Below are 24,346 nucleotides of genomic sequence, written 5' to 3'. Positions count from 1 at the left end.
TCGTCGCACATAGATGGCACTTGAGGTTAAATCAGTGTGACCATATACACCGTCAACTGCCTTTTTGTTTCCTCCTCTAATACAGGCGCAGTAAGGCAGTATTATAGTAGTTTTTTTCGAAATTATGGGTAAGAAAAAAAACCAGAATGAACAATAAATAATAATCAAATAGCCAAAATATTTTAATACAATAATGCAGTGATAAATGATAATTCCGCGATGATAATAATGATACCTTTATTTTATTTTTAATGTTTTTGTAATTCAGAATTCTATTTAATAGTTATTATTTATTACTTAGTATTCACTATTCAGCACTTTGTGCTCCTCTGGCGATTCGAAAGAAATAGCCTGCCTATATTTAATCGCGTTGATTGACACCCTTTGAATTTGAATTCCTATCATATTAAGGAATAATAATGGACTAATTCATGCAAAAATGAATTATTATTTTAGTAACTAAGGTGAGTTACATACATCTCATACTGGTTAGTTATTGATTGTCAGCTATAATAAAAAATTATTATTGTTTGTTTTGTTTCTAATTTTATTTCATTACTTTATAAAGTCTTTTAGACTCATATTGAGAAGTATGGGATATTTAATAATTAGCATTATGGTGTGAACTGTCTTTACATAACGATTCATGATGGTGTGTGAAAATCCAGCTTTCCATTTTGATTTTTGGAACGACATCAACCATGATTCTGTCGTGGAAGTCACTTGTTTAATGCCCAATAGTATTTCAATACCCTTAACAGTTTCTACAAGCACATCATTGCACGAATTAAAAGAGGTGTGTAACTGTGTATACTTTGAAGTAATTTTGGTGTCACAATATACAATATAATGTTATTTAATAGGAATTATGGGAGGAGGCAGTCAAATATCCCTTGCATGGTATGTTGCACGACTCAAGCAGTTACAGCATATCTTATGTCAATGCAATGGCCCAACGTGAAATGCTTGTAGACGAGAATAAGAGATTATGTGATGTACGCCCATTTTTAGCAGTCCTGAATATTGTTGAACGTCAAGAAGATAAAGCAGATAATGTACTTAATGCCCAAATAAGTAATCTCATTGGTAAAGGTATGTATAACTATTATTGTATCATGATATAAAAAAATGTATTATATTGTATTATTTATTTAGGTTTAATGGAATTTGATTCATTGAAAAGTTCAGAAGTTAATCAGTTTCGTGGTAAAATGAAAGCATTAGCTGATCAAATGCAAGCTAATCGAAGACGACAAAGTTGGTTAGAACGACTTTTGTATCAATTTGCACCACGCTTAGCTGCATCTACTTTGTCATCAAATGTCTTGCCTACTACAGTAACCAGGAGGCTAAGAGATGATAATTTTTCAGTTGTAATAAAATTTGATAACACAGAGGTATATTTTAAAATTAAATGTGTTTTAATATCACATAAATCAAAATATTTATGTAATTTTTTAGACTACGTTTACATTTAATGTGGGTCTTACAACAACGCCTGATCAATTGATGTTACAAATACTAAATAAACGTGCAATGACATTAAAAACTAGAAATGAAAAGTGTTCAGATTTTACTCTAAAGGTTTGTGGCCGAGAAGAATTCATTGTTGGTCAACATCCATTAATAGATTTTGCATATATACAAGATAGTTTGTCTCAAGATCTCAACCCCATTTTGATTGCTGTTTCCAAGTTTAATGTTCCAGGTAATTTATTATTATTGTTGTTGCTTTTATTATTAATCAAAAATTCATAACAAATAAATGTTTTAGTTCCGGAAGAATTAAATAAAGATCAGATTGATTACATTGAGCAAAATAAAACTCGTACTACATTGACATTACGTAAAAAAACTAAACACAAATTGTCATTTGATATTGATGAACAATTTAAATTTAAAGTGAATTATATTAGTAAATTAAACTGTGATGAAACTAGAACTGTTGAAGTTGGAATTGAAGCGGCTTTGTTCCATGGGGGTAAAGCATTGTGTGAGTGTGTTAGGACATCTGAAAAAATAGTTAACAACGGTGACTGTACCTGGGATGAAGAACTAGCATTTGACATGAGTATAGCTGACATACCACGGATGGCTCGTTTATGTTTAGTTGTGTATGAAGTCTCCAAAACATCAAAAGGACTAAGAACTAGGCGTATAAAAGAATCTAAACAAGTATATTTAAATCATAATAAATACATTGTCTCCTAGAAATTTTAATTATAATTGTAATTTGTAGGAGATGTTTGTTACACCTATGGACTGGGTTAACACAACTGTGTATGACTTTAAAAATCAGTTGAAAAGTGGATCAATTACGCTTTATATGTGGACATATGCTGATGATTTGCAAAATGAAGATTTGTTACATCCACTTGGTACTGTTGTATCTAATCCAAATGTTGAACAAACAACAGCTTTAACTATAACATTTCATAGGTTTAAAATTTTATTTTATTTTTACTATTTCAAGAACTAATATAGGTTTAATTACTTATAGTTACCAACCAGCTGAGCACGTAATTGTATATCCAAGTTTGGATAAATTGCGAGAGTATGCTGATAAAAAAGGGAAAGAAGACTTAAAAGATCAAGCAGTTGGAGATTCACAATCATTAAAAACTTACTTAGATCAAATAAAGTATGATAGAACTTATAAATTTTATTAAAATAATAATTTTCATTATGGCGTTGGTAATTTATAGGACAATGGCTGAGCGCGGAGAACCTTTAGACGAAATGCATGAACAAGATCGAAAGAAATTGTGGCGTCATAGATATCATATACTGCAATCAGTACCTGGACTTTTAGCTAAGCTTTTAGACTGTGTGGAATGGGGTATACGGTGGGAAGTCGCAGAAGCCACCTCATTGGTCTCTAGATGGCCTCTATTAGGACCACAGCAAGCTTTGGAATTGTTAGACTATGCTTATGCTGATCAAGTAGTTCGAAGTTTTGCTGTTAAATGCTTACAAAAACTAAGGTAAGTAGATGTTCTCTAAACATTATTAGTTAATCAATAATAACTAAAACTGTGTTGTTTTAGTGATGAAGATCTTTCATTATTTCTCTTACAACTAGTCCAAGCTTTGAAACATGAATCTTATTTATGTTGTGACCTTGTTGAATTTTTACTTACAAGAGCATTACAAAATCAAAAAATTGGTCATTATTTATTTTGGCATCTCAGGTATTTTAAAATTGTGTTTATTTTTGTTGATAGTTTATCATCAGCATTATTGTCATGTTTATTAGATCAGAAATGCAAGTTGCGTCTGTATCTGTACGCTTTGGTTTGATGTTGGAAGCATATTGTCGAGGGTCTATTGAACACATGAAAACATTAATAAAACAAATGGATTTTTTGGAAAAACTGAAAAAGACCACTGATTTAGTTAGACAGCGTCGTGACAAAGAAAAAGCACGGTCTTTTTTACAAGAATATTTTCAAGAAGGACATTGCATTGAAGCTATGTCATCTGTGCATAGTCCTTTAGATCCAAGTTATAAGTGCAAAAGAATTAGGTATGTTGAATTTCTTCAGCCAATAGTTATAATATTATAGTATAAAATAATGTCCTTATCAAAATATATATTACAGGACTGAAAAATGTCGCGTGATGGATAGCAAAATGAAACCTTTATGGATAGTTTTTGAAAATGTTGATTCACATGGCGATGACATTTACGTTATATTTAAAAATGGTGATGATTTGAGGCAGGATATGCTTGCTTTACAGATGATACGTATTATGGACAAATTATGGAAAAATGAAGGTTTGGATTTGAGGTAAGTTCTAAGCCATTTAAATATTATTATAGGTTAAAATATTTAAAAAAGTTTTATGAAAGTTGAAAATAACTCTAATACCATTATTGTACTCTTTAGACAGATGTTTATTAATTTTGATTTGTCTATTTCATAAATATATATATGTTACGGTGAAAGACAAAAATTGGTGAATGATGACATTTACCTAAATGATTCGATTATGTAAGTAAATAATGTAAAAACTAAATTTTTAATTCAAATGTACATCTTTTATCAGCCATTGACGTAATTTACGATAGATGATGATAAAGCTCAAATAATTCACTAATTGTTTTATTTTAAGTTTTGGTACTATTTATAATAATGATTGTTTGCTGTTAAATGATTCATTATTTATTGTAGGTACACCTTAATTTATTTCAGGTAAACCTATATTTAACTTAAAATATATTGTCACCTCTCTTTTTATTGTTTATAATTTCATTGATTATTGTTTTAAATTTATTCTGGTTTTCCATACCTAATTAAATAAAACTATAATGCTATAATTTAGTTTAACTTTTATTATATTTAGTTTACAAGTAACACAAATCATTACAAATAATTATAAAACACACGCTCGTTGCATATACAACTTGCTAGAATATGCACATAGACTAAAAAACTAATAGACCATCTCATTATTATTTGGGTTATTGATGTTATTGCTAGTCGGAGTTTTTGTTAATATAATATCTACTTCTGACATGATATTTTTAACTAATGAAAATTATTTGCATACCTTCAAACTTATCACTGATCATTCACACAGACATAAATGTATTTATCATCATTCTCCAACTAAACTGGAGATTGACAGAAATAATTGGGGAATGTCTAAATTTACAAAATTTACCAATTTTTAGTTAAATTATGTCATTTACTGCAAAATGACGTAATTTACCATATTTACATCATTCACCGTAACATTTATAAATACTGCCAGTTATATTACAGCAATAAATTAATATGAAAAATGTGATTTTTCCATTTTATTTGTTATTTATATAAAAATAAAAAACTACAAATAATTATTAAATATATTTGTAAAACTAGTTTTAAATTTTAAATATACTTATTTCTTATAAATATTAGTCACATAGTTTCTAGTTTATATTGTATTACATAACAGTACACTTTTATTTAATACTTTGTGAACTTGATGAACTTAATTATATTAATAATTTACAACTTTAATATAATATTATGTAATATTATTATTTATTGTTATTAACTTATAAATTAATACCGATCTAAAAATTGTTAAAGGAAAAACATTTATATTAGTGTAGGTAATATTTATTCATAAATTTTTTGATCAATTCCAGACATTAATTTAGTTATTTACTTGTAATTTAATTGTATTCTAGGATGAATCCATACCAATGTATATCGACAGATAACCGTGTGGGTATGATTGAAGTAGTGTTAAATGCAGAAACCATAGCTAATATTCAAAAAGAAAAAGGAATGTTTTCAGCAACATCTGCTTTTAAAAAGGGATCATTATTAGGTAAGATTATATTGCAAAATGTAAATACTAAAAATATAAATAATTTTTTCAATGATAAAATTATTAGCATGGTTGAAAGACTACAATCAAACAGAACAGTCATTGCAAAAGGCAATCGAAGAATTTACTTTTTCATGTGCTGGCTATTGTGTGGCAACTTATGTACTGGGTGTTGCTGATCGCCATTCCGATAATATAATGGTCAAAAAAACAGGACAAGTGTGTATATTTAAATATCATAATTTAACAGTTATTTTTATTTTATTTTTTTTTTTAATTTTGTTTATTTCCAGCTGTTTCATATTGATTTTGGTCATATTCTTGGTCATTTTAAAGAGAAATTTGGTTTCCGCCGTGAACGTGTACCATTTGTTTTGACTCATGACTTTGTGCATGTTATTAATAAAGGTCAGACTAGAAAAGAGGCCCTCGAATTCCAAATGTTCCAGAATTACTGTGAAAAGGTATTTAAGTAGTTACTATTTTTCAAACAATATGAGTATTAAATAATGTTTTATTTGTTAAAAATTGTTATATAACTGTTTTTATTTCAGGCCTTTTTAATATTAAGGCGGCATGGCTCATTAATACTTTCTCTTTTTGCAATGATGATTTCAACTGGACTGCCTGAATTGGGTTCCGAAAAAGATCTTAACTATTTACGTGAGACACTTGTTATGGACCTATCAGAAAATGATGCTAAACTACATTTTAGATCCAAGTTTGAAGAAGCATTAGGCAATTCATGGAAGACTTCACTTAATTGGGCATCTCATAATTTAGCAAAAAATAACAAGCAATGACAAAAGTTTCTAATTGGCTTGGAGCTGGCCATACTGTCGTGATTTCAGTTTGAGCTTATTAATACTGTGTTTTCCTATATAATAGTAGACAAATTGTATTGAAATTTTTTAACAAATGTTTAATTTGTAAATGGGAGAGAAAGACGTAATTCATATTATTATGGTTACCTCGGTATGATTTTTTTTTCTAAGTATATAAGTGTATAAATTATTTTTAATACATTTAAAAACATGCAATATTAATATATTATATAAATTAATAATTTATATTTATTATTATCGACTATTATAGTAGAACTATACCAATAAAGTTAAACATGATTTATTTTATTTGTGTAAAATATTCAAGATTATGTAGGATATTTATGATGGAGTTGGAATAGTTTATTAAAATTAAATATAACTGCTATGATTGTTCATTGAACTGTTTTTCATAATAATATTACATATATGACCATTAGTTACAGGTTAGATAGATCTGTTAGTTTTCATGCATAATGCAACACAGATTTTCCTAACATAATTAAATAATACTATAAATGATAAATCTAAATATTTTAGTTGTTAAATAAAACTTTTATTTTCTATTTATATTTAACCTCTATGGAAGTTTAATTTTGTTTTTAGAGTGTAGGTTGAATTTTATCAGAATTTTAATTTTTTTTTTAAAACATTTTATTTTAATTGTATCAATAGATAGATAACTCCATCATATTTCCCTACTGATACAATAACCAGACCATTAGAATATTTCCTATTATCCTTTTCATTTATAACATAAACAGTTTTATTTTTAGGCTTATTTAAAATAAAGTTGTCAAATAAATGTCTTGATTTTTAATTTTATTTTTTAGAATATGGTTGTAGAACTAATATTCAGGAATTAGGAATAGTAAAAATGATAAGGTAGTAAAAAGCGTCTGACATTATTCTGTAAATGGGTAGCTAGTGAATGGAATAAATTATCAAGTGAAATTTGTTATGACAACCGATAACATACTATTTGAAAATCAAAAATCAAAATACACATTTTCGTTTGCATATCTGTAAAATTGTATAGGTACTTTATTGGAGTTATATTGTTTATTTCCTTTATAATAAAAAAATATTTTTTTTTTTTACTTAAAACTGTAAACTGTAAATATGCATAAATTAACAAAATAATATTTCTTATATCTATACGACATCATTATTTGTATCTTACTTTATTCTTACTTTCTGTATTTGCTAGAACTTCCAAGCCCTGTTCATAATATATGAGTCAAGAACTATAATATAACTATATCTATAACTATAATATATAAATACCGTATATGGCATTTAAATCATAGAATGTTCTATGGTTGCACTGTATTCTTATCAGAGTGATTTGTACTTACTTTGTTTGATAACGATAACAAATACAACGATATAGAAAATTTGAATTTTTATTATTTTGAATTTTGCAAATAAAAATCTAATTCTTAAAATTTTTCGTTTTTTGGCTTACTAATTTTTTTTTTCGTTTATAATTTAAAATTTCCAAATAACGAGAATTGCCTTTATGTTTATGTAACACCGACATGGGTGACATCCAGTGGCCGTGGCAATACAGTTTTCCACCGTTTTTTACGTAAGTTTGGAAGGTGTCTGAAATCGACGTTTTTAACATTATTATAACGTTGAGATGTATTTGTAATTACTATTACTATCGATTGATTACGATTAACAGGATACAGCCAAACGCGGAGACAAGACAGAAGCAATTAGACGCTTGGAGAACATTGGTGTTGGATTACTGTCGCACCCAGAAAGTGTCTGTTATCGATGTCCGCGAAGGAGACTTATTGCCGGTTTTCAACAATACTGCCATATCCAGTAAGTGTATAAGTTAATTCTATAGAATCTCATAAACAGAGTGGATAGGCTTTAATCACTATAGTATTTTCAAATACAGGCTCATAGGTACTAGAATTGATATCATCTTTTTTTTTTTTTACAGTTAGTATTTATTGTTATATTAATATACGGTTATAAATTTGTGTTTCATACTTTTAAAAAACTGATAAAAAAAAAAATTGAAAAATAAGTAATTTAAATGGTTTTTATTACCACAATTTTAAAGTTGTCTGATAAAATAATAGCAAATTATGTAAATTTTTAACCTTCTTGTTTGTTAGTTGTAACTTGCAAGTATTATTATAGTTTTAACAAATAATTTTGTTGTTGGTATATTTGATACCATACAACATCCAGGGTTAAAATGTTTTGATTAAACGTTTATAAAATGTGAAAATAGTCTATCAGTATCAGTGGCATAATGATAGATTGGATTCATTCATATTGTGCTGGTTGTGGGTGACTTAGTCAATAATTTTTAATTTCTCAATAATGTTACTTTGGTGAAATAATTCTAGTAAAAATAAAATTGTAGTAGTAGATTTGGTAATGATGCATTGGATGTTATTGAGTAGTTTTTTGATTATCTAGAATTTAGTACTAAAATAATATGTGCTTTAATAGGCGAATTGGTTGATAGTATAATAATAGTTATAATGATAGTATTTTTAACGAGTATTAATTTCCACAAATATAAAAATACATCGACAATTATATAATTCAACCAAGTTAAATGACAAAAATTTCAGGCATAGTAATTTCTAAAATATAATTGGTTTTAATTAAAACAATAGAACAAATTTGACTACATTTTATGCAATCGATTTCATCTAAAGTTTAAAAATAAACTTGATTTGTGTTTATGTTTACACATTAATTAATAACAAAACAATAAATTTTTTATGATTAAAAAACTTAGGTATTATATTTGTAAGGTAGAAAAGTTAACTGTATTTTTAAATAAATAATAATATGTTTATAAGTTATAATGTTGCAAGTCAAATACCAATTTTATGTTTATTGTAAATATATGAGTTTATGGGCTATAAATCTATAATATTAACATATTATTATAAACATCATAGCCCATAGGTATTATCATTGATTAATCAATGGTATCATGTAATATGTATATTTTATAATTTTAACTTTATTTTTTAATTGCCAACAATAATAGTTTAGCCAGTAAGTAATAAGTAAAATTTTAATATGAAACAAAACATTTATTTATTTTTTTTATGTTTAAAATTATTTACTTTAAAGCTGTTTGTAATAATACCAATGCCCTTTTTCAATGAAATTTATATGAAATGCGGAAATAGTTGGGATTGAAATGTTATTATATTATTACAAACAAGTTTTGAGCGTCGTATACTGGCGATGATCAACTAAAATAATTATATCTAGACATAAATTAGCTTGTTAAGAGCAAGTTGCTCTTATAATATGTAGGTATATAATACATTAAAATATAAATCACATTTATTTGTAGTGTATAATATTTTGTCATTAGTTTTACAACATTTTTAAATGTTTTAACTTTTAGCTAATTCTGTTTCAACAGTTCGCTTTTAACTGTAAACAGCAGTGTGTTCTAAAAGCATTGTACTAAAAAAAAAAAAAAATATTAAGTATTAATAATTAATTAATTAATTTATAATTAATATATGTTAATATGTCAGACACAGTTATTAAGAAATATAATTAAATTAAATACACATTATATTTTTTATCATTCTGGATACTTCTGAAAAACAGACTGAACAATACTGATAAACATGGAAAAAATTGAATATCTATTAAACAATTAAGTCCATCTTCCAACAAAAATCCAATAACATAATATACGTTTGTCATTTTCTAAAACAGATAACGTGTAATGACTAGAGAGAAATGTACAAATAGTTAAAATAAACTAGTTGAACAATTATACATTTATACATAAATACGTGTGTAGTTAGTTTTTGTTGTATTATAAATATTTATCTACTTTAAAAATTTCGAGGGGGGTTAAACCCCTAAATTCCCTCTTGTATACGGCCTGATACTCACATAACCTATCTAAGTTAAAGGCTTATGATGTAATATAATATAATATTATTATATAATTTCATATCTTTTTATATTTACGACAAAAAAGTAGAATTTATTGGAAATATTTTCGAATCGCCTCTTATTGTGTAGTATTTGTAACCACTACTTGTTCAAATGAGTTGTATTAAACACTAACAAACCTTGATCGTATACGATGCGTAGGTACCTCGTTAAAATGTGACAAAAGTAATATTATACGTCAGTAACGCCTATAATATTCTTCGAGATAAATTACAGGTCTTTTATTTTTTCTTCGCTGGTTATTATAATGCATTTCTCATTTGAAAAATGTTTTCTTTTTTATCTTTAATACTTAACAGTTATAACAGATTATAATGAGTAATGGCGTATGTACATGGTTAAATAAATAAATATTAATAAAAAGTATTTTTCATTTTCAGGAAAACTGTCATCCGAAGCGATCATGACTGTTTTAGAAGTTTTACAGAAGACGGGAAATGCCGAACCGCTCGATAAAACAAGAACAAGGTACACTGACACCAATTTTTATATTATACAGCGTGATGATACACTAGTATCTAAAAAACATTTAGAAATAGATTTTGGTTTTTTTCAACTACGAATTAGTATACGCGAACAACTTAATATTCATTCCGGGCCCGTATTAGCATATATTAATTCGCTGTTTTGCTTACTTTTTATTGCTATGCATACTCACATTTGGTAGAGAATTTCTGTAGATATTTTTTTATGATAGATACTTATACTACACGCTGTACGTCGAGAAAGTTCGATGAAAATAAAATACGAAATTATATTTTCGAGAATTCGAATGTCACACGTTAGAATGTTTTGACTGGTCTCTAGATATTGACTCGGGTAGTCGCATGAAATTCTTTTAAATTCCAAATTATCGTGACATGATAACACGTGTTGGAATTTTGCTCACACAGTAACATAAATACTTGCTGTTTAGACTTTTAGAGTTGAAAGTCATTACCGCGGACAAGTTTTGTTTTATATAAATAACGAGAAAATGTACTCATTTATTAAATTATACTTCTGATGTTCTGGAGTGTAAACAAGTAAATACGTCGTTTGTTTAAAATAAAATATGTCATATTTAGGTGGAATATTTATTGGCACACGTTAGACGAATGGGCGTCGATAGTGTACAAATGGGCTCAGGACAACGCTATGCTCAATACGGTGTGTACGTTTTACGAGATAGCCAGCGACAGTGGAGGTAATATAATTGAAAAATCTGTTTTATTTGAGTAAGGGTAGGGGTCAGGTTAAGTTTTAAATTTAAACATGTTATTTTATAAATAATATACGGGATATACTTTTAAGTTTAAAAATCCTGTACCTAAATTATTCAACATATTATGAAAATTTATATTATACAGTGGCAAAACGATCTTGAAATATTTCATAAGCAAACCTCATGTTTACTCACATAAATAATGACCTTAGAAATCACAGGAAGCAATCTATAACCTGATCATAATTATCCTTTTTTTTATGCCACTGAATGTAGTGTTGTATAACTTGTATTCCTGGTTATCAAAGTATTATTTATTTATTTTTTGTTTTGAGTATAGATTTGAATGGTATTGATGACGGTGTACTGACCAAAGCATTGCGGGTGTTGGAACGACGTCAACAGGCGGAAATACTTACGCTGGACGGAGGATCTGGTGTGAAATTTTTCTCGTAGACGCGGAACTCTTATACAAGCTACTCTTGTTTATAGCTCGTATATAATATCTAAAAATTTGATGTATCTGTGTATGCAACGATATTATTCGTATAACGCATGAGGTGAAACATTTTATGCTATATACATATAAATATATAATATAATATGTACGATATTAATAAGATATAAGACCATTGTGTATAATGATCGATCACATTTATTTATTTATTTTTTGTTTATCCATCGATTAAAAAAAAAAAAAATTTACAAACCACTTTTCACTATATGTTTGAGTTTACAAAATGGGACTCACTAATATTTATATTATATAATTGTATAATAATTAATAATTAATTAAATTTAAATATAATTAAAAACAAAAATAATCACAGTTAAATAATATAAACTATATATTTATCTAACGAAATGTTACACATACATTTATATGTTTTATCATATTTTTACAACCTCAATAACTAATAAATGGCAATGGGTCTTCCTTCACAACTTCGTTTTGTAAACCGAGACATGAGTGTGTGTTTGTGTACACGTTCGTTAAAAGAATGTGCGTTATATTTTAGCGAAAAACAATAAACCGTTTTCGAATGAAACAAATTCAAAACGCTTATCACTATCTGCTAAGCTTATAACTGGTTCCTTTATATGTACATTTATAATAAATTATTTTTATATAATATCCAATTAAAAACACGATTTGTTTGATATATAATATAAGACGTTAAGCTTAAAAAATATGTTCAATATATAACGGAACTATAATATAATATAATATATATAATTAAATATAATTAGCTGCTAAATTGACTACTCAACAGTAATGGCGCTAAAATACACATATATATATATAGATATACGAGTATATACATACATATATTGTAAATTCCTTGTAATTACAATAATTATTTCATATAACTTTTCCAAACAAACCAGAAGGGACCACAAATTTACCGATTAAAATAATTGAACAACGAGCAAACTGATGCAGATCAAAGGATTTCTACTTTTGAGCAACAAACAATAATAAATTAAAAAAAAAAAAACTCAATTCATAATTTTTGGCACTTAAACCTCAGTCGTTAAAGGCAAACCGCATAGCTTAAATAAAATATTCTTTTTTTCTTTTTTTTTTATACAAACATTAATAACATAATCTAAAAAAAAAAATATACAATAGGAACTGTTTCGTTTAAATATTGGCGTGAGGAATAATTATATTATTACATGTATACGAAAAACGCTGGGAAGACTTTGAACAAAGTTACACAACATGAAATTAATAATAATAGTAATAATATTAATATTAAAAGAAAAAATACGGAAAAGATAAAAGTCGTTTGGTAAGTTGAACACTATTTGAGCGCATTTGCGCGTGAAATTGGTAACTCGCCAGATATTTCGTTGTGGGCTGGTCACAAATTGCGCTCCGTTGTGAACAACGCGATTTGTAATTTGTTTATTTTTATTTTTTCATTGACTAGTGTTGTGTGCAGAGAAACTAAAAACGGTCTATACTTTAGACGTACTCGTTCGTGCCAGGACGAGTCAACGGCTCTTCGGCCTGAAAAAAAAAATTAAATCAAATAAACAACGTATATAAAAAAACACTATCCCACGCGTGTCGCTTATATTATGTAAATATAAAATTGCACGTGTGAAACGTATTACTACTACTACTACTACTACTACTACTACTACTACTACTACTACTACTACTACTACTATAATATGAATGAATATGACGTCGTGTACATTTATAACATCATATTTTAATATAATAATTATTGTTCGGTGAACTTACCGAAATGTCGTTAAAGAACTAACACGCAGCGTGTAAAAATGCAAAAAAATTAAGAGCAGAAAAAATCGAATATAGCTTAACGGTGTTGCATCGACGATAAGTAGGTATATATGACTGTGGTTTTTCGGGCGGGGAATGTGTCACGGGGGGGGGAGAGGTGGGAGACGGTGTTTTCAGGGTCTTTAAATGATAACGTTGAAGTTTACCTCCTCGCCGACAGACGTTGGGTACACCCTTGCCGGTTGATACTGACTCTTCTCCAGCGTGAACTGGTCTTCGGTTGTTTTCCTGTAAATCGGGTTGTCGAAATTCATGCTGGTCACGTTGCGGTGCAAGTAGTGTCGGTACAACAGGAAAGCGCCCTGCAATATACAAAATGATCGGATATTAGAGGCGCTCATCGCGTGATGACAGTGTAACGCGTATACCACGGTATCCGTACAGTCGGATTACCGCGATATACCTGACGGTCCGAGGGGGGTTGGGTGGGATGCGGGTTCACTCACCAAGGCTGCGAGAGTGATCAATAGCGAACCGGAGAATATTATTATGGCGGCTATGAGTCCACTGTCTTCTGATTCGGTGTGGTCGTTGACGTTTACTTCTGTCATCGTTCTGTTCGTATCTGCAACGAGAGCGAATGGGTGTTATAAAGTATGGCCAATGGTAATGTGGATAATCGCAAACAACATGATCATATTATAATATGTATATATGTATACAACTATATATAGAATAAAATCGGTCAATATATCGTACAATATAATATTATGATCAGCGCCGCCACCAAAAGAAAAACATATACAGTATTAGAAATATTATCATATAATATTAGATAGTGAACTGAAGCAGCCGACGACGACGGACACGCAGGTACGTAAAATTAACAGCAGACCTAAGTGGTAAAATAAAATATATTTGTATGTAATATAGCTCGCCGGCAGTCGTATATTATGAATGGTAGGAATTGTAAAACATTTATCCTATAGATAATTGGTGTATAAAAATACAATAACACAATTTTATTATAATAAGACGGTGTAACAATAATATACATATAACATGATGATACGTATAGAATAGGTACAACGAACGAATTGACAAGCGAGAATCTCATCTAGTCACCATAGAAGTCAGAAGATATCTTGTGTTAACTGGTTGCGCGTTTTTTAGACTAGATAGAAAAAAAAAATGTGCAAAAAACGTCTTTCCAGAGAACACGCGGGCCAAGCGTCTCTTATTATAGGTATAATACACAATAATATGCTTATACATATTACAATATACGACGTACGTACAGCCGACGATGACGAAAAGCCGTCCATAGAGGATTTCGAGACTCGTTGCGTATCATACAAAGCACTTACCTTTTTTTTTCTGGCCGCAAACAACGGAAACAAACAGTACAACTTTAATATAAAACTATATTTCTATACTACACCTAATACACACTACCACAGTAGAATATATTTAATAGAAGTTATAAATTATTATTAATATTGTTGTTGCAGTCGTAAACGACGTGTATCACTCAAGAACCAAAAAAAAAAAAAAAATAAATAAATATGTAGATGTCCCGACAGATGTATAATATTATACAGTTACGATAACTTTGTTATATGCACACACCGCGACTCGGACGGAAAGAATACACAGACTGCGGGCGAGGCGCGCGTATATAATATGATGCGTAGGTATATGCACAATAATATTAATAATATCATAATATTATACTGTACACGAGAGCGCAACGTCGGTTCCGTCAAGGACTCCTGTGCGAGCGATTCGATTTTATTATTTTACTTCCCGATGCGGATTCCAAGGGCATCTCATACAGTACGCGATAATATATAATATCATAATATTATGTAGTCTCTCTCACTGGTCTCCGTTGTAGGTCTTTTCGAATAGGTAACCTATATACCTATTATACCTATACCTATGCGAACAAATTATACAGTCGCGATCGTTACGCGCACAAATATACAATAAATATTAAGTACCTACATAGTTGTTATAACATTTTATACGACTGTGGTAATGCTATACGTACCTACGAAATTTTTTATCACATAATATATTATACGCGTATATTATTATTGTTATTAGCTCTGTAATGATGAACCGCCACCTGCACAAGATATACGCGTATATTATATAACACAATGATATATCTACAGAGAGCGCACATCGATTTAGCACATCGATGGAGATTATAAAAGCCATAATAATATTATAATTATGTCACATAAACTACAGATATATTGGTGCCTATAAAGTGTCTCTTGGATCGTTTCGGGAGCGGCGGAGTGCGCAACGTGCGGAGAAACGACGTAGCGCCCGATCCATTGGGTTTCTATTTCGGTACAATGTGTGCGGTGTGTATATATATATTATTTATAATTATATAGGTACTGTGTGTGCTCGTGCATTTTCAGAGTGCGTGCTAGTCTATGATGTATATAACTATGTTATTGTTATTTTTAAAAGTGTAAATGATTTTTATGTATAATATACAGGACGGATGCCAAACGCCGCCAGATTCGATACCTACTCAAGATTTTCACTGAATATATAATTACTATAATATAGGTAAAATCTTATTTGAACCGTAACAAATTTACTGTAATGGTAAGGTATATAATTTATGTGTTTACATAGTGGATTGAGTTACTTGCAATGTCTGTTATTAACTCATTATTAAGTAGGTATTATTAAAGTTTGACTGTATACCGCACTGTCAATAGTACTGTATACTGTATAGTATATCGCGTGTTCGATTCTAATGGTTATTATACAATAATATAATATTTTAATTATTGTGTGACTTAAGAATTACAACGTGTGCACGGTAAATACATATAATCAAATACACGTATTAAAATAGCGTGTAAGCCGTGAGTTTATTAATTTCGTTCTTGCTGTTGCTGGTTTAATAGTATGCATTACACGCCACAGAGTTTATAAATTAGTATAATATAATATCATATTAAAATATGTGCGTGGAACTGAGTGATATTTTGTGATCCATGCATATTAAACTGTTGTACGTATTATAGTGCATACAATCCGCGAAATTTTTTTCTCAACAGAATTTCATTAATAACTAGTGTCTTAAACACTATTTCCCAACAACCATATAACCATATATGACACTCGATCCTAAATGGTTTTTGTTTTTACCGATCACCGAGTTGACGAAACCTGTACGGTACGATCTAATTTGAAGTTTGAGTCATGAAAAAATATTGCAAACGAGTTCTTTATGACTTATAGTCGATATTTTATCTTATCCCATATATATATTTAAATGAATACAAATACATTTATATTTGGGCATCATTGAGTTCTTGATTTAAAAGTTGAAATACATTATTTCTGAATAGTGGCAAGTCATATTATCATAATAGTATAGGTACGTGATTTCTAGTTTAAAAACTAGTCAGTCACAAAGAAAAAAATTTCTATGCTAATAATATGTAAATTATTGAACTATAAATCATTCCGATGAAATTCACTTATTTGACGTCCTAAATTATAATATATTACTGCATAATAAGTATACTTTTTAAATATTTCAAAGTTATTTTTTCTAAAGCTCAAAGTTTTAAGTGAATTCTTTAAATATAAAAAGAATATAGTGTCTCTTTTATTTTAAAGGGAAAATAAAATGACCCTCGAAGTGATGAAAATAAATAAAATTTAACGGTGAGAGAGATCACGAGATCTTAACACGCATTTATTACTTTCTCGTGACCCCGGGAAGTTTTCTGATTGTTCGGGATGGTGTGAACTGAATGAGAGCTAAATAGGTATATATATATATATATATATATATCTTTTGAAACTCATAAAACAAAATCCACAGTGATATTGCCGCATATTGATCAGTATAATAATATAATATAGTAGTCTGCAGTTATTACTGTCACGTACTTGGTTTGAAGGAAAATATAAAGTTTTTTTTTAAAATTGCATTGGTGTGGCAAACTTTTAAGCAGCTGCAAAAAAGCGTACACAAAACATTGTCGGCTGTTCGATTTTCGACTTAAAATATGCTGAAACAATCCAAACCCATCGACACGGTATGTCAGTATAATTATAATGTATACATTATACACGAATTTAATTCGATTCATGGTCTTCCTCAATGCCATCGATTTAGTTTTAACCAGATAGTAAACACATTATAGGTAATAAAAATGTAATATTTTTAATTGGTTAACGAGAAAAACGACATTATAACCGCATATTAAAATATATAGAGACAGGCGAAGAGAACACAAAAATGTACAAGGTATGACCAACCACCGCAAGCGTGTGTATAATAATTATAACGTATAACGTGAATATATAAATTATTTAGGAATGGGCGATTAAAGTATTTTGAAGTATATATTGCATTTTGTACTTAATATGCATATTTAATATACTTGAAATATTTAAGATATATTTTTGAAACTAAAAACGTAAATTTTTCATTTTTTTAAAAATAGTTTACATTGCACGATATGAGCTATTATGAACTGAGCTATATTATTATTTATTTTTAAGTCTATCACGGTATAGCATTTAAATAAATACAATTTTTTTTTAATTAATTTTTTAATTACGTATGTTAATAAGTGATATATTTCATGTGCGACTGCAACAATGAAATTTAATTTTTTTTATATTATCATTTAAATACAAGTACCTACTTAATGAAAACCTATATGATTTTTTATGATATTCAGAGATTCAAGATATTTTTTAAATATATGGTATAATTAGTACTTCAGACAAATAGAACGTATTTATTTTGTATTTTGGGTATGAGTAGTAAAATACTTTGCCCATTCCTTTAGAATAATATATATATACACACATATTACATTATAATATGTAGAAGTTTTGCACAGAAGAAAGAAGAAGATATACATTAATATGTACACAGGTTTTCGTCCACGGATATTGATATATGTACTCACTTAACAGCGTAATATTGACTTTTTTAAAATGTCTGTGTTTGATGTGTTTTGATATAACCGTTTTGTTCTTAACTGTAAAATTATTCAACCAAAAAACAAAAGACGATGAAAAACAAAAACAAAAAAAAAAAAAAAAATTAAAAAAACTAACAAAAACAAAAAAAAAGTTATTATAACTAATAGTAAATAATTATCATCACAACAATGTCCACTCGGAAGAAAAATCAATCAATCAATCAAATACTAAAATATTAGTGTAACAAAAAGTTATGTAAAAAAAAAAAATATATATATATATATTATGTATGGTTGAAAAAACAATATTACCGTTAGCGCGCTCTTGGCGGGCGCATAACTGCGTGTACCGAGCGACGAATAATACGAGTGTCGCGACAGTAGTACAAATTTTAATACCTATTATATTATATGTGTATATTGAAGAAAATTACGTAACGGAAGTTACGGCTCTTACCTTCTTCGGCGCACATCAGACCGTCGGACATCAGCATCAAACCGTTGGGACAAGCGCACGAGATTTTCGGCGACTTGCTGTTGATTTGCGGTGCTGGCAGGCACAGATGGGAACAGTGACCGTTGACCGCGGCGCAGTGGTTTACGCCGTCCGGTTGCCTATACGGGTGGTAAACGTGCACCACCATTGGGTTCTGAGTCTGAAACACGGCAAAGTGACGTCGTTATAATATGTGTGTGTGTGTGTGTGTGTGTGTGCACAAATATTGACATCGTTTTTGACAAAAGTCGTCGCGATCGTATGAGATGCAAAGAATTTGAGGTCGGCATTTGCAGGAGAGGAGTACCCCAAGGCTTTTGAGCGGTCGTCGTGACACATATTATAAAATATATAACCGATACGAAAAAGGAATTGAGTTCATGAACTCAAAAAGTCAAAACTGTTTTGAGCTCATCACGTCACCGAGTAAAAGCTCAGATTTTGTGGAGACTCAAAAAGTTGCACATGATTTACTGTAATAAATACGTAGTCGGCTGCTGTGTAGATCGAAGAAAACAATAATAATTAACACAGACTCTATTATTCAATTGTGTCGTATATCGGTTTTAATTGTTTTCGTTGTTGTTTTTAATAATAATTTTAAAACGAATGTATATATAATATTAGCGTCTCTGAGTAGTTTGTTGCTCGTCAAAATGCATCCATATTAAATTTGGTTGTCTAATGCTGACATTTAACGTGACGAACGAATGTGTATAAAAAATATTTTTAATTTTCTTATTTAGTGTATAGATGATATTTCCGACATATAAACTTTATATAGTTTTCTCGTTTGTCGTTTTCCGTGCAATTTTTTTCGATGACTTTAAAGTAGCAATTTAAATAAAATATTTTTCGCTTATACAACCAGTATCAGATTAAATACTTTTTTATTTTTCAAAGTTTTTATCGGTTTTCTGATATTTTTTTGTAAACTATATAATTCGTTTTAATGATCAGGGGTATATATGTATAAATATTTTCTGAGCTTATACAGGAGCAAGTATCATAGCAGTTATCCTCGTGAACTTCGTTACCAATTAAAATTACACCTTTTATGTAGTTTAAACTTTGTTCAATTCGTTATTTACAGACGATATAGCGTTCCTTCTGTACCTTTATGTGCATATTTACAGATTATTTTAAAAATTAATAACTTGGTAGTTAATTAACTTACAGAATCGGAAATAAAATTAAAGGTTTCTCCACCCGAACAAACGCTACATCGTTGTATCTCGATTTAATTGTACGTACCGGTTCACTGACAAAATATTCATTTTATTGTTTTAATACATGTCTATAATCATTATTTAAGTTGATACAATATTAATAATTCTCTCAGCTGTATTAAACTCGACTTAGCCAAGGAAAAGTTTTACCATTTTTTGTATTTAATTAAAATTTTTATTTTCCTGGTAAGATGGAGTTACTAATATATTCATATTTTAACGCTCAATATTTCGTGGACGTAGGAGTTGGATCATAAAACTATGCTTAAAACCTGTTTCATAGTATGATATTTCATTTAAATAAAATCGCACAATGAGTGGTTCCCGAGATCATTGGAATTTAAGGTTCATGGATGTATTATTATTTAAGACATATATGTATACCAACATTTCCTCGAACCCAATTTCCTCACACCACCTACCAGATTCAATTGTGAATCTAAGCCATTCAAGGACTCACTCAAACATACATAAACAATTTCATTAAAATCGGTTCAGCTGTTTAGGAGAAGTTCAGTGACACATACTGTATACACGTACAGGAGAATAATTATATATAATACAAATATATACATACCATGTGCAGGGCGGTAACCGCGGTTATGTTGGAACCGTTGAACTTGTTAGCCTTGATTATCGCCTTTTGGTTCCAGTCGGACCAATACAGCGAGTCCTCGAACGTGGATATGCTGAACGGATGAGGTAGCCAGGTAGTGCTGAACAGGACCAGGCGCCTTTGACTGCCGTCGAAGTTGCACGACGATATGGTATGCAGTTTAGCGTCCACCCAGTACAACCGACCGGACACCAAGTCTAGGGTGATGCCGTTAGGCCATTTCACGTCAAACGAAGCGATCACCTCACGGTGCGTGCCATCCATGCCGGCCCGTTCAATCTTTGCGTTGCTGCCCCAATCGCTCCAGTAAAGCCACCTGCAAACAAATGTATTTTTTGTGTATTAATAATAATATATTAATAGCTGTTATGGTATGACAGGAAAACGGGAGCGGCGTTAGCGTTTAATTTTTGTGTAGATGGGGTAGATGGTGTTGCTGATGTGAATTACCCGTTGAGAGGATCCACGGCTATAGATCTGGGTTCCTTCAGCTCCGATCTAATAAGTGTCTTTTGCATGTTGCCCTCGAAATTTGCCAATTCGATCGAGTCTCTGTCCGCGTTCGTCCAGTAAATGTGCCCGTAAATCCAGTCCACGGCCAGACCGTCGGCCGACGACAAGCCGCTTTCAACTACGATCGATCGTTCTCGACCTTCATCAATCGGTGCTCTGGGAAAAACAGTAAAAATTAAATCCACCCGCAGACAACCGAAACAGAACAATAACTTATCATACTATACACTGTCGATTTTGAAGTGATACCCACCGGCTAATCGAAACACCAAAAACGGTAGACTATTTTATTTATACCGGTGTTTATAATTATTGACATTTTGAAAATAGGCGAAAGAATATTGAGATTCGTATGCCTATATTTTATCACTTACTTGTAAATTTTCTTTTCGGATACATCTCCCCAGAATATCATTCCGGTGCGGAATACAAAATCGATGGCAGTGGCTGATTTCGTGCTGTTGATGATGGCCGACATTTCGTGATGGTCCAATGATATTTTGCGTATGTTGTGTTGCATGGAGAATAAGAGGGACGCGTGTCCTTCCATAGCCTTACATCTAGTGTGATCTTGTGGGTCCCGTAAGTATCCTGGCTCACATTCACATTTGTACGTGCCTTTTTCGTTGATACATATTTGTGAACAGCTGCCTTCGATTTCGCATTCATTCACGTCTAAAAATTTTAATATTGCACGATTAATAATTATAATTATGTCGGTGACACTCCAGTAAGTAGATTTATTGGGTCGATATAAAAATATTTAGTGTTACATACACTACAGTTTAAAAATATGTTCATGTAAACTAATAAATTATGGTATAGGTTCAACTTAACCGTCCTGGTATTATAAATATTTTATCGGATCTATAAACCCAGGTAAAATCATAATATTGCAGGTGGTTATTATTTTTGCTTTAATATTATGAAATCGTGAGATAAAAATTAAATTTATTATAATGAATTCCGATTTTTCAATTTTTTTTTTGTGTATTCGAGACAAGAATTAATGATTAATAATATGAATATAAATTATTTGATGTCACGCAAATGGATTTGCAAAAATAGAGATAACCCAGTTTCCCTTGATGTTTAAATAAATATCTCGGACATGTAAAAAAAAGTAGAATCGTTTAAAATCCAACTAGCATTTAACGAGTTGTCATTTTTATCATTGTTAACACATAACGTGTTTGGACGAAATCAGAAATTATGTATATATTAGATAGGCACTTATAGTGTTTTGTTATGTTATTCCTTACCTTATCAATTGGTAATAATTATTTTATTGACACGAATCTATTATATATGGAGGTCCTATACAGCATTATCGACTCTCAGTGCCGCCATAAAATAATATTAAGGTCTCAGCGTATAAATACTTTAATATTATAAATTATATTTATCTGTTTAAATTTATATACAATTTTATTTTTATCAGACTACTTTTTTCGTACGAATGTACAATACGTAAATTCAATATAGATTCATAATATTAAATAGATAATCATGTAACAGGAATTATTGTGAACTATTTAGTTTTAAAATATAGAATTTTTTAAAGCGTCTTAGTTTTAAAATGTTATACTTGAAAAAAAGTATATGATAAATCATCATCCACTTAATCAAACCACGGCAAAAATAAATGTAATCGTGACCTATTTATTTGATAAATATTAAATATGTAAGTGCACGATTATATTATTATCATAGTATTTACATTGATAATCATTCTGATTGCTATTTTGTTTTCATTGGGCATAATTGTACTAAAATTATAAAATGTATATTGTTAATAATGAGTTTTCATTGTTTGTTTTCGACGTGAGATTATATTTTAGAACACCATACGTGAGAGAGAAACGGCTTGCAGGTTCCCGGAATCTTGAAATATATTTTAAAAGAATGTAACAGTTTAAAATCGAAATCAATTTAAACAGCATCACTTTTGTACGATAAACTTTGACACATTTAATGTCGCTAGTAAAGGCCAGCAGCTATAGTCAACAGTACATGGCTATTATTGCGTATATAGTAGGTTTCTGATCGTAAGAAATTGACGTTTAATACCGAATAATCACGTATTTAGAGGTGGTCACTTGTCGATTAGTTAGCTTTATATTCCTGGTCGAGAGGGGTAAATAAATAGGTAGGGAAGTACTGGGGAAAATATCAGATGAACATTTATAATTTAATTATACCCCACTTGAGGTATACATAAGCCGACGATTAGACCCGAGGGTTGAATTTCTTGTACATTATACTATAGGACGACGTCGCGACAATGATGATATTAATAATAATTTGAAGAAATTACGATACAGACCGTCACATGTGTTGTTGTTGATGAGCTTGTAGCCGGGCTTGCAGGCGCAGCGGAATGTGTGCGGCAAATCGACACAGATCTGCGAACAGCCTCCATTATTAATCAAACATTCGTTCACGTTACACGCTTCCTGTTGCTCGTCCTCGAAACCGGGGCAGTCCATGTTCTTGTCGCAAACTTTCTCCAAGGGTATGCATATTCCGCCTGTCTCGTCGTTGCCACAGTCGAACTCAGTGAACGGGTCGCATTTGTGCACTGGTTCTTCTGATAACAAAGACAATTTTGTAAACTAAGTTTTTCGCGACGAATAATTATACATCGCGATTTACTGTTTTAAGTTTTTCAAGCGTATTACGCATGTTAAAAATCATAATAATTATGATACCGCACAAGGCTTGAAATCAGTGTGATTCAAAGTGATTGAACTGATGTTTGAATAATTTAATTTTAATCAAGAATTGTTTCCAAAACTATTTTGTATGAAGAAATAATATTTCAAATTAGTTTTGTGAATCAATTTCAGGAAAAGTGATTACAAAGAAATTAATTTCCACGTATATAAATTTCAAAAAATACTTTTATTGGAAAACTGAGTTTTC

General features: G+C 30.0%; 3 protein-coding genes across 5 annotated transcripts in view; 2 read left to right on the top strand and 1 right to left on the bottom strand.

The window, feature by feature from the left end:
* The first annotated feature begins 226 nt into the window (after positions 1-226).
* Positions 227-6,296, top strand: LOC112592820 (phosphatidylinositol 4,5-bisphosphate 3-kinase catalytic subunit delta isoform). Its single transcript, XM_025336966.1, has 16 exons — positions 227-464; positions 569-796; positions 864-1,092; positions 1,156-1,397; positions 1,462-1,708; positions 1,775-2,175; positions 2,240-2,439; positions 2,501-2,641; positions 2,706-2,984; positions 3,048-3,191; positions 3,257-3,526; positions 3,603-3,791; positions 5,183-5,325; positions 5,393-5,544; positions 5,619-5,789; positions 5,880-6,296. The coding sequence occupies exons 2-16, from the start codon at positions 647-649 to the stop codon at positions 6,126-6,128; spliced, it is 3,207 nt and encodes a 1,068-aa protein (XP_025192751.1). The 5' UTR covers positions 227-464; positions 569-646; the 3' UTR covers positions 6,129-6,296.
* Positions 6,297-7,589: 1,293 nt separating this feature from the next.
* On the top strand, positions 7,590-12,035 carry LOC112592755 (vacuolar protein-sorting-associated protein 25). The gene is made up of 5 exons (XM_025336908.1): positions 7,590-7,740; positions 7,840-7,985; positions 10,502-10,589; positions 11,189-11,307; positions 11,666-12,035. The coding sequence occupies exons 1-5, from the start codon at positions 7,691-7,693 to the stop codon at positions 11,779-11,781; spliced, it is 519 nt and encodes a 172-aa protein (XP_025192693.1). The 5' UTR covers positions 7,590-7,690; the 3' UTR covers positions 11,782-12,035.
* A 1,162-nt stretch (positions 12,036-13,197) lies between these two features.
* Positions 13,198-24,346, bottom strand: part of LOC112592714 (very low-density lipoprotein receptor-like) — a 77,861-nt gene continuing 66,712 nt past the window's right edge. For 2 of the 3 annotated variants that reach the window (XM_025336870.1, XM_025336885.1), the window contains 9 exons: positions 23,748-24,011; positions 21,796-22,096; positions 21,359-21,577; positions 20,870-21,224; positions 19,025-19,223; positions 18,553-18,624; positions 14,089-14,207; positions 13,789-13,944; positions 13,198-13,342 (listed from right to left, as the gene is read on the bottom strand). In XM_025336870.1, the coding sequence (XP_025192655.1) occupies positions 13,298-13,342; positions 13,789-13,944; positions 14,089-14,207; positions 18,553-18,624; positions 19,025-19,223; positions 20,870-21,224; positions 21,359-21,577; positions 21,796-22,096; positions 23,748-24,011 (1,730 nt within the window). In that variant the 3' untranslated portion in view covers positions 13,198-13,297. The remainder of the gene's footprint in view (positions 13,343-13,788; positions 13,945-14,088; positions 14,208-18,552; positions 18,625-19,024; positions 19,224-20,869; positions 21,225-21,358; positions 21,578-21,795; positions 22,097-23,747; positions 24,012-24,346) is intronic. The other variant, XM_025336878.1, reaches the window with a different exon arrangement.

Source organism: Melanaphis sacchari, unplaced genomic scaffold (assembly GCF_002803265.2).
Source record: "Melanaphis sacchari strain LSU unplaced genomic scaffold, SCAv2.0 Contig0_pilon_pilon, whole genome shotgun sequence".
Taxonomy (NCBI): Eukaryota; Metazoa; Arthropoda; class Insecta; order Hemiptera; family Aphididae; genus Melanaphis; species Melanaphis sacchari.
The sequence above is the reverse complement of the archived record's forward strand: the minus strand, read 5'-3'. Positions and strand labels throughout refer to the sequence as shown.

What these genes read in the sequence shown, in the direction of transcription:
- LOC112592755 (XM_025336908.1), top strand. Translation starts at nt 7,691, where the DNA reads ATGGGTGACATCCAGTGGCCGTGGCAATACAGTTTTCCACCGTTTTTT. An exon ending in AGTTTTCCACCGTTTTTTAC is followed by an intron (nt 7,741 to 7,839) that starts GTAAGTTTGGAA and finishes TACGATTAACAG; the next exon opens with GATACAGCCAAACGCGGAGA. An exon ending in CAACAATACTGCCATATCCA is followed by an intron (nt 7,986 to 10,501) that starts GTAAGTGTATAA and finishes TTTCATTTTCAG; the next exon opens with GAAAACTGTCATCCGAAGCG.
- LOC112592820 (XM_025336966.1), top strand. Translation starts at nt 647, where the DNA reads ATGATGGTGTGTGAAAATCCAGCTTTCCATTTTGATTTTTGGAACGAC. An exon ending in AAGTAATCTCATTGGTAAAG is followed by an intron (nt 1,093 to 1,155) that starts GTATGTATAACT and finishes TTATTTATTTAG; the next exon opens with GTTTAATGGAATTTGATTCA. An exon ending in TTCCAAGTTTAATGTTCCAG is followed by an intron (nt 1,709 to 1,774) that starts GTAATTTATTAT and finishes TAAATGTTTTAG; the next exon opens with TTCCGGAAGAATTAAATAAA.